Below are 11,132 nucleotides of genomic sequence, written 5' to 3' on the forward strand. Positions count from 1 at the left end.
GCTCGCTCGCGAGGTTGGCAGTCCTGCGAACGCGTGCGGAGGGACCGGCGGCGCGGCGCTCGCTGCCAAAAAGGGGCAGAGTGATGCGAAGATTGTCAAATATCAGGTGCGCGACGACGACGACGACGACGACGACGACGGTGCGGCGAGTCCGGTGAGCCTGGTGTTGGTGTGGCTGGGCTGTTGTGTGACACGCAACGCAACACGTAGCCGCGTCGAGAGGCCCGCGCGCGCGCGCGCGGACGCGATGTCGAGCACTCTGGAGAAGAAGATCATGAGCCTGGAGGAGCGGTTGCGAGCGGAGAACGAGCTGCGCGACAGGGACAGGCAGGGCGGCGAGATCGGGGGGGGCCTGCTGCACCCGTCGACGGGCCCCGCGTCCAGCCCCGCGCTTCGCCGACCCCGACAACGTAAGCACGTTGCTCTAAGCTAAGTAAGAGTCCTCGCGAGGCCTCCCGACGATGGATCCTTCCCCGCCGCGTGATCGATAGCCCACGGTGACGCGATCACGCGCGCAGGTTATGTTGATTGTTTCGATTCCCATTGTTGACCCGAGGAATTTCCGCGACGCGTTCCGCCTACTTAACGGGTGACAGTAATATTTCTCCTACGCGGCCGCCTGTCGGCTATTTTTATCCCATTTGTTTATCTGCATTGTGAGGTAGCATGACGCGAGTCGGTCCATTTGTTTGTCTTTGTTAAACCAAAGCTAAATCTTAAACATTTTTATTGTTATATAATATATTGAAATGTAGTTGATGATTAGTGCAATGGAAAATGAAATGATAGCGAATAAAAATGTTGAGAAATTGTTGATAAGCAATGCTGTAAGATGTAATATAAAATATTACAATTCTTGAAAAAGTTAAGTTTGATATTAAAAAATTATATATTAAAATTTATTATTTATATTAATCTGTTTAAGAAATTTGTTATTAATTTATAAATATGAACTTAAATTTTTGCAATTACAATAATTGAAATACTTTTAAAATATCTATGAAGATTATTCCTAGGCGTCAAAGTATAATATATATTTAGTTTAATAAGAATTAGATTAAACTTAATAGCGTAGTGTATATATATAAAAATAATATATATGTTTCTTAATAGTTGTAGATATGGGTACCCCGACGCGCCCTAGAAGACAGTTGGATTTACCAGTATCGCAGATAATACCACCAAAGAAGCATGACAGTGAATTTGAGTCAAAGATGCAGGAGATCATGAAGATGAGTGGTATCCTAAACATTAATGGCCAAAGATATCAGACAGAAATGAAAGATTTGGAGCATTTAGGTGAACTTGGTAATGGTACCTGTGGACATGTTGTCAAAATGAGGCACAAACCCAGTGGCGTGGTAATTGCTGTGAAACAGATGCGACGTTCTGGAAATACAGAGGAAAATAAGAGGATAATTATGGATCTTGATGTTGTGCTGAAGTCACACGACTGTCCGTACATTGTACAGTGCCTAGGCTGTTTCATCACCGAGTCTGATGTATGGATTTGTATGGAGCTAATGGCAACATGTCTGGATAAGCTATTGAAGCGCAGCAGGCAGGCGATACCTGAGAATTTTTTAGGCAAAGTCACAGTAGCAGTAAGTGTGTATCTGTAAAAGTCTTCAAAATAATAATAATTTTCAAAAATTAAATACCTTTCTCTTTCACCTCAATCTTTTGTTTTAAAATTTGAAATAAAATCTGAATAATTTTTGCAATGACTCTGGAAATGTAAAAAAGATTTTATCTATGCCATTTTTCTTTTTCAGACAGTAAAGGCATTGTCGTACCTGAAAGAAAAACACGGTGTTATTCATAGAGATGTGAAACCTAGTAATATATTACTGGATGAATCGGGAGGAGTGAAACTTTGCGATTTTGGGATATCTGGCAGATTGGTTGATAGCAAAGCAAAGACGAGAAGCGCGGGATGTGCGGCGTACATGGCTGTAAGTATAATGTTGGTTGTTTGTCAAAATGTTGGAGAATATTTAAATATTTTGTATGCATAAAAATGAATTGTGAATTTTTCTGCTTTTCTCTTTATGCAGCCTGAAAGAATAGATCCACCCGATCCTACTAAGCCAGATTATGATATAAGGGCGGATGTATGGAGTCTAGGCATTACTCTGGTGGAATTAGCTACAGGAGTATTTCCTTATCGAGACTGCAAGACTGATTTTGAGGTAAAGTTTTCTCTTTGTTTTTTCTATTTGAACTTGGCTACTACAAAGGAACTAATAATTTTTGAATTTTTCCATTTTTATTATAAAATGTTGCTAAATATATATGTACAATATATTATATAAATAAAATTGATTAAGTATCATGAAACGATTATTTCGTTTTTAATTTAATATCAAAATTTCATTTGTAATATGTTATATTTTCAAAAAACCTTTTTTTTATTGTCATTCTCTACTTGATTGCAGGTACTGAGCAGAGTAGTACAAGATGATCCTCCGTCTCTTCCAGCAGATCCGCCCTTTTCCAAAGAATTCAGGAGCTTTGTCAGTTGCTGCCTTACAAAAAACTACAAGCATCGGCCCAAATATCACAAGCTTATGGAACACCCGTTTATTCGCAAGTATGATGTTTCACAGGATGTCGAAACAAATTCCGCTCTAACGAACTCCGGCTTCCAGTGGTTCGGCAAGGTCATGCGACAGTTGGAACCAAGGTAAGAAGAAAAAGATTCATCGATCGCCATTTGCTTTTCTTAGAAGACGTGATATTTAAAAAATTTAATACCACATGATAGGAAAGACAGGGTGATAATATATTTGATAACGCTAGTCTGACAAGGAGATCACGAATTTTAAACACGGCATGAGATTCCTAACTAATAAAGATACTGATCTCTCTGGTTTGGTTATCTCTTTTTTTTATCTTTTAAAAATAACCAAATGTAATTGTATTTTATAAACAATTTGTAAAAGTCTTACATATACTTACATTTCTATAATCAGTAGATATCATTGGTATCACAAAATAATTTCAAAATTGAACAAAACGTTTTACGAATTGATTTGTTGCAGGACATAAATGAAAAGTCTCGGAATTGTGGCATTTTCGGCTCTAAGCCAGGAGATTCTTTCGTTAATTGTTTTATCGATTTTTGCAGTTTGCCATCAGTTGCATTGATGCAACTCATTGATTTGCGAATTTATCAATAAATTTAAGAGAAACGCGAAAATCTCATAAAACAATCATACACACATCCGTTATATATACAAGTATATATTTTTCTTTGCTATTACTATTTATTTTAAAATTTGACACACATTTATAATTTATTTTTTCAAATTAAAAGTTTGCGTGCGTGTTAAATTGTGTTACAGCGTTGAGCTTGAGGGAGGCAGTGCAGCGTAGCATACCTTTCCTCTCTCGTTCCTTCCTCTCTTCCCATTTCCGTTCCTTCCTGGACAAACTGGTTAAGATTCCCAAGACTTGAAAAAAAAAAAAAAAAAGAAAAAAGATAAAACAGACCACTCCACTATTATTATTACTACTATACTACTATTACTACTACTACTACTACTACTCAGAGTATCCAAATATCTGCCCAATTTTCATTTCGAGTTGTTTGGTTTGTGCACGCGCCTGTTACACACCCCATCCTTCAACCCTCACTCACGGTAAGCATTGTTTTTTTATTTCAATATATTTTCGTTTCTCATTTTTTACTTACTTTTATTGCATTTAGTGTAGCGATTATCAGACTTTTATTTGTCGCAATGCACGCATAATTTTTCCCTATATACACGTCACTTTTGTTTTCTTTTTTTGCAGTTTTTACATATTGTGTCTCCTTTTTGGCAGCAAATTCTTGCTTATTGCAAATTGGAACGAGGTTAATACAGTTATTGCTAAAGAAAACTATGGATCATATATATACTTTAGTCATCATTTTTTTAAAATTCTGTCAGTAAAATGTTCATAAATTCTTGTACTCGAGTGCAAAATTATTTTTGTCACTCGTTCCAACTTATGACAACGTGAGGAACAGATTCTGTGTGATGATATCACAGCATAATCTTCTGAAAGTTTTCAGCGTGATTTAGACACTTAATATATATGCAATCTGGTACCAAAGAATATCTCGTGACAGAACTTTCTCGTTTGTATTATTGCATGCTCATTTAACGATTAATGCTTTGCTCTAACTTCTATTAACTCTTCTAAACCTAAGCATTTTATAGAATCATCACAATATGGTAATTACTGGGTAATACTGGCATATGTACACATATGTATAATATGAATCAGAGTCAGAGAGAAAGAAAGAAATCATACTTTCGCGCTGGAAAAAATCAATTGTATTCTTGAAGAAAATTCATTTAGATCATAATCCAGTTTCAGGCTGCCGGGAGGACAGCAACAACAGCGGGTTTCGGGTCATGTATCATTGAAACAGACGGCCCATCTTCGGGCGCAATCCGAGGTGCCGGCTTTCCTAAGAAGCAACATCAATAGTAGCTTCAGAGAATCGCCGAATTCCGGCTTTCTGCCGTTTCATCAACGTTCTAATAGCGAGAATGGCACAAACTACGTACCTTACAGTCCATATGCTCTTCCTCGAAAAGAGATCGCCCGGCCATTCTCGCCACCAACATCTAAGGACGCCGCAATGGATCAATCGGAATCGAATCTGCCGCCGCGGCCCTTCTCGCCTTATCGGCAGCACGAGCAGAGCACCATCATCAAGCATGATTATTCCTCAAATCGCTGCGCGACAACGAATGGCCAAAATAAACAGGAGATGACGACGAGACCGTTCTCTCCTTATAGAACGCAAGACACCAACTTGGACAACAATGATCGACCCTATTCTCCGTATCGCATCGCTCGCTATGATGAACGCGATATTGGCAACAAGACAGATCGATGGCAAGGAGGCGTCTCGAGATCACTGAGTCCCTTTGCCAGAGATTACTCGCCTTGGCGGCGGGAAAATGTCGATCCACCTGTCATTCAGCCGCCACCACTTGTTACATGTGACAGCGGTGGCCGTTATTCGCCATTTTTCCAGCAACGACTCGCACAACTGTCGTCACAGCAACCCACGACGCTCCAGACCTACCCGCAAACACAAGACATTTATGGTAGTCCCATGATTAACCGTAAAAGGTAATTGAAGGAACTTGCACAATTCATTTGCATTCTTTACTATCAATTTTCTTTCATTTAACGTAGTTTATATACATATTTGTTACTTATATGCACGCACATATTTATGTGTATACAGGGTGTTTCCGGACATTTGCGACAAACTTAAAGGGGTGATAGATCTCGATAAATGGAACAATTTTTGTTAAGCAACCCGTGTCCGGCGATGCCTCCTTAAGGCGTTAGGCTGCGATGAACATTTACGCAGTTCACGAAAGTTTAGTGCATACAGGGTGTCCTAGACCACCCGTACGCCCCTTTTCTTTCAAAAACTAAGTATTTTAGAGAAAAACGTTTTCGACAAAAATTGTATGGTTTTGAGGGGAACATAAGATGGTGTCATTGGTTTGACCTTGGATGGCATCGTTAAGGTGAGGTCAAGGACACCTTTAATTTCTTAAATGGAACCACCTATTTTTTATTGCATATTCTTATAGCTTATGTCGAGAGCTTTCCAAAACACTATAATAAAGTATTTTTTCATCAAGTACTTTTCGAGTTATAAGGCTTGAAATAATTTCTTAATTTTACATAAACCATAAAATATCTAGTAAAATATTCATTTTTCGATTATCTTACCTTAATACTTTTATGTACAAAATAATGAGAGGAATCAATTGGTGTAAAGAAAACACAAAATTGTTTCGAAAAAAAAAAATGTAATTTGCAATTAACAATTACATTTTTTTTTTCGAAACAATTATATGTTTTCTTTACACCAATCGATTCCTCTCATTATTTTGTACATAAAAGTATTAAGATAAGATAATCGAAAAATGAATATTTTACTAGATATTTTTTATATGGTTTATGTAAAATTAAGAAATTATTTCAAGCCTTATAACTTGAAAAGTACTTGATGAAAAAATACTTTATTATAGTGTTTTGGAAAGCTCTCGACATAAGCTATAAGAATATGCAATAAAAATAGGTGGTTCCATTTAAGAAATTAAAGGTGTCCTTGACCTCACCTTAACGATGCCATCCAAGGTCAAACCAATGACACCATCTTATGTTCCTCTCAAAACCATACAATTTTTGTCGAAAACGTTTTTCTCTAAAATGCTTAGTTTTTGAAAGAAAAGGGGTGTACGGGTGGTCTAGGACACCCTGTACAACACCCGAAATGAGCTCATTGACAGGATTATGAACGCATACGATACAATTCGCAATAATCCTGGAATTTTTCAGAGGGTGCGTGAGTCAATGCACCGTAGATGCAATGTTTATATTGAGGTTGCAGGTCGCCATTGTGAACATTTATTGTAATAAAATAAACAAAATATAATTTAAAAAACGTATGATTTTTTTAATTTTAATCTAACCATATAGAAATCAAACAGCATTCATCGCAGCCTGGCGCCTTAAGGAGGCATCGCCGGACACAGGTTGCTTAACAAAAATTGTTCCATTTATCGAGATCTATCCCTTTAAATTTGTCGCAAATGTTCGGAAACACCCTGTATAATCATTTAACGAAAAATCTACGTTTTTTTTCTCAAACTAATCAATCAGAAAAGATGTTATATTAGAATATAATAAGTAAATATATTGTCGCTTACTTTGGATACAGATTTCCTTCGGAACCACCGCCGCAGGGATCTCACGGCTCCACTAGTCCGCAATTGTTGATTTCCCGTTTCGCGCACCAGTTGAAGCAAGAGTCGCCGCCATCGTCGCTAACGATGTCATCGCAGCAGGGCATGGGTTCCAAGGAATCAGCGAAGAAGCGTTTCGCATCTTACGTGCGTCTCAGACTCGGTAGCGAACGCGCTCCTTCGCCGGAGCCACCACCGAGATTAAGTCGCGGCGAGTCCCCGCTCGCCCTTAGGAGAACCTTAATTGATCAGGCGTCTCCTTCCTGTCCACGAAGGTACGGCTTTCAATCGTTTACTTGTTAAAAAAATAAGATTCTGACAATTATCAATTGTTTCTTAATAATATGTGAAAAAATGTAATAACGAATAATTTGGCTTTTTCAAGGTACGTCTCGCCTTCTCCACCTCAGCCACCGCCTAGAAGATTATCGGAGAGCAATTCGGTGCCTGGCAGTCCGCAGCATGTGCGAGCTCGTTTGCGTTACACGCCCGAGCCTCAAAGGAGACCTCCGCCGCCATAACCCACCGCTACAATCATTAAGCCTTATTATTATTTCTTGTTGGTGCCATACGCGATTACGGACACCCGGACAGCGATCACGTGCACTACGTAGTAGCTAGGTTACTCTTGCGCGCACAGAGCGAGTCACAAAATGTGTACGCAAAAAACATATTCTCGAACGCTGTAAACCAAAAAAAAAAAAAAAACATGAAGAAGCATGTTCTTAATACTCGAGCCGCCGCGAATTCTGTTGTACGCGAGTCGAATACTTGTATGAAGGAACGTTGATTTAGCGTGCGAAACGGCTGAAAAAGTATTTGACCTTAATTTATTCTCAAACGTTTTTCGATTTGCAGATGCTTCAAATCGCGAAAATTGCCTTAAGACATTTGACGACTTACTAGCTAGCTAGTGAATATTTCAGGTTTCTAATTGAAAGATATTTTCTGAATTTCTTATTGATGTTAGAACGTAGAAGAGAATGAAACGTGTTTTTCCGAGTTTAAAACGCTTCACACGCTAAACTCGTAAATATAAACTTTTACACGGTTAAAGTCTTTAGCTATCTCGGTTAACTAATTCTGGCGAAGAGTTAGGATGAAAAGATACAGTGAAAAAAAAACCACAAAAAAGTTACGTAAATTAATTCCTAGAAAAAAATTCTAATTATAAAATTATCATTGGCATAAATTGTCGCCGTAAAACAATTTTTTTTTATTTTGATTATTTTTTGCGATCTAAATAGCAAGAAATTAATTACTTTAACTAGAATTAATGTTAACCGAGGGACACGCTCTTTCGAGCGCACGTTTCGCATAAGCGAGGGAATCGTTCGCATTGCAATCTTAACTGCAGATAGTCCTTGTGACATTTGCACTCCTTCGCTATCACGAAACACAAATCTAACTTTCATCAATAATCCTCTTGACGTATATTTATCGATAGTACGCAACAGGAAAAATACGATGCTCAACTTTTTATATCGCTTGGGTATTAAAGAAGTACATACAGTGTTAGAGAAATGATGGAGTGTGGCATTAATCGTGATAAGCCGCGACGTTTTTTCTAAGAAATGAAAAAAATGCATCAATAAACGTATATAGAGAATATAATGAGGTCGTACGTGAAAACGCGTAAACCGTTCCTATCGTTCTTCGTTTACGCTTTTTTCAGTCAACCTTGAGAATCTTGTCATACGAAGAAGAAAGAGAGAAAGAATAAATGCGCAACGAAATTCGCTCTCTTTTTTTCGGATGGCCTTGTGGTGTATCTCTGCGACTCGAATTGCAATTTCTCTCTTTCCCTCTCTCTCTCTCTCTCTCAGCGACTTTTCCACATTTTATTATTAATACTAATTATTACGAGAGATTATTGTATTATTTATATAAGTAATATTAAATGTGAGAGAGTGCAAGTCATTCACGATATGTAGTCCAATGTCGAGATTGAGAGCGCGAATCGAATTGAGAGAGATATTATCGTTCATACATGATTTTTCTTTATAACGAGGAGAAAAAAACGAAAGCACAACATGTCGCAGGAGCACGTCTTGTAGAGTCCTACTACGAAGCACGAATGTATATTAATTATTTAATTGGGACGACGTGCAAGGCGTCATATATACATACATACAAATACACATACACACGCATACATGATTAGAATGTTGTAATTATTATTTTTAATTAACATTTATAATCCTTAATTACGTTCAAGTCTACACTCGTAATCACCTTTGTCATTTATTTGACAAAAGGATCTGTTGCAATGTAAATAAACTTATATTTATACGAGTCATATTGTTCTTTCACATTTTCTCTCCCATTTACTTTGATATTCCTCATATAAATTAAAGCTATAAAAATTGTTTATTATTTTCTTCATGTTTTTTATTATTTTCAATCGGCAATTATATATTTTAATTATATATTATATCCCAGCAAACACCAAGTAACAGTTATATAATTGTTAGTTATAATTTCCTACTCAACAATATAATTGTTATCTAACACATAACAGTTATATAACATGTAACAGTTATATTGTTGAGTAGGAAATTATAACTAACAGTTATATAACTGTTACTTGGTGTTTGCTGGGATAATTATTTCTTTTATTACACACGTTATATAATAGCAAAGATAAATATTTCATGAATTCTGTTGCATGTAGAAAAACATGTTTCCTTTTTGATATTTTCTAAATATAAAAAAAATTTTCTAAATATTCTAAAAAAAATTAATTAGAATAATGATCAAATAAATAAGAAATAAATAATATAAAAAATTGATTCTTTATATTATTTACTTTATATTTATATTTATTTTATCAGATATTATTTATTAATTGATTGAAAAATGCATTTTTCAGCATGTTCTAATCAAATTTTTATATTTAGAAAATATAAAAAAACGTTTTTCCATATTTAATAGAATTCATAAAATATTTATTATTGCTATAATATGATTATAGATATATGATGTATAATATAAGTAAAGAATTCACTGTTATATAATGTATTTCTCATCAAAGAGAATTAAACCAAGTCTTAAATATTTTTAAACATTTTTCCGAGTTTAATAATGCACATTTATTTAGACTATTCTAATTAATTTTTTATTTTAAAAAATATCAAGAGAAAGAAATTTTAGAAGAGAAAACTAAAATGCAATGTAAATAAACTTATATATATATATATATATATATATATATATATATATATATATATATATATATATATATATCTTTTCTAGATTTAATTCAATAAAGTACACATTTAATTTATCACTGCCATGTTATGTACGATTACTAAGCAAAATAGATAAGATGAAATAGATAAGAAAACCATGACGTACTTAAAAATTTATCGAACAATTAAATTATTATTTAAGAAGAAATTTGAAATAAAACTGCAAAAAAAAAACAGAAAAATATGCAAGAATTTATACATCAATTTTTGAAAGCAAAAATTATACATGAAAGTGTACAACTACTTTTCACCGAAATATATAAATAGTAAAATTTATTACGACGTTACTTAAATAAATATAAAAGAAATCTCAGGGTCAAACAATCTTAAAAATTTACAACAACGTGAATATCTCCGCCGAGCCTTTTATTCGTGCGTTTTCCTCCTAGAAAAAAATACACGTTCCCTTTCCAGTCTTTGGAAAAGAGTGAAACCTTGCTCGCGTATCTCTTTTTTTTTTTTATCTTCTACAACGCCCGGAATTCTTACACATTTAACGCCGAGCGTTCGGTCGAAGCGTATATTTTTATCGTATCGTGCCACGTAATCTCTAAGCAACTTTTTTGCTGACGGCTCATGCGCATTGAGCGGCGATGGATTTTTCAACTCTACGCTCCGCTATATGCCATGATTGCATTAATTTGCATTCTTTTGCGAGTTAATCGAATTTCGGTTGCGGCCGAACCTCGTAACAGTCGTTAAATGCCGCGTTTTCTCGTTATACCGCAACTTATGAGCGTCTCTCTCGATAGCAAAGGACGGACTATTTTATTGTTAGAATAGATAGAAATAAAAAAAGGAATAAAAAAAGGAATAAATCGAGAGGAGAGTCGCGTATTAATATAAAATTATATAATATGCTAATGTGACATATACACATGCGAATAAAAGTCGCTTAATTTTGCAAGGACTTTCAAGTCCAGATATATACAGGGTGGCCCATTTTAATCCATCCAGTCGAATATCTCGAAAACCAAGCCCGGGAGAGAAAAATGTTTCAGACAAAAGTTGTTTGGTTTCGAGGGGGCCATAAGATGGTACCATTGGTTTGACCTTGAAGAGTCATTTGAAGGTCACGTGAAGGTTACTTCAATTTTTTTAAATGGAA

General features: G+C 35.8%; 1 protein-coding gene and 1 long non-coding RNA gene across 2 annotated transcripts; one reads left to right on the forward strand and one right to left on the reverse strand.

Annotated features, from left to right (window-relative positions):
• The first annotated feature begins 9 nt into the window (after nt 1-9).
• On the forward strand, nt 10-9,068 carry LOC145975426 (uncharacterized). The gene is made up of 8 exons (XM_083105910.1): nt 10-410; nt 1,114-1,604; nt 1,776-1,955; nt 2,058-2,192; nt 2,439-2,686; nt 4,363-5,136; nt 6,749-7,048; nt 7,159-9,068. The coding sequence occupies exons 1-8, from the start codon at nt 248-250 to the stop codon at nt 7,292-7,294; spliced, it is 2,427 nt and encodes an 808-aa protein (XP_082962036.1). The 5' UTR covers nt 10-247; the 3' UTR covers nt 7,295-9,068.
• LOC145975427 (uncharacterized) lies at nt 2,421-9,209 on the reverse strand. The gene is made up of 5 exons (XR_014439969.1): nt 6,738-9,209; nt 4,303-5,085; nt 3,698-4,193; nt 2,962-3,455; nt 2,421-2,724 (listed from the first exon to the last, which is right to left on the reverse strand). It is a non-coding gene; the product is annotated as an uncharacterized LOC145975427 (long non-coding RNA).
• Between the last annotated feature and the right edge of the window lie 1,923 nt (nt 9,210-11,132).

This window comes from Camponotus vicinus, unplaced genomic scaffold (genome assembly GCF_025532165.1).
Source record: "Camponotus vicinus isolate PSW18456_S1 unplaced genomic scaffold, iyCamVici1.0 SCAF_8, whole genome shotgun sequence".
Classification (NCBI taxonomy): Eukaryota; Metazoa; Arthropoda; class Insecta; order Hymenoptera; family Formicidae; genus Camponotus; species Camponotus vicinus.

Bases quoted from the DNA above. Each gene is read 5' to 3' on its own strand.
- LOC145975426 (XM_083105910.1), top strand. From the start codon at position 248: ATGTCGAGCACTCTGGAGAAGAAGATCATGAGCCTGGAGGAGCGGTTG. The intron at 1,956-2,057 runs GTAAGTATAATG...CTCTTTATGCAG, and splicing joins GATGTGCGGCGTACATGGCT to CCTGAAAGAATAGATCCACC. The intron at 5,137-6,748 runs GTAATTGAAGGA...CTTTGGATACAG, and splicing joins CCCATGATTAACCGTAAAAG to ATTTCCTTCGGAACCACCGC.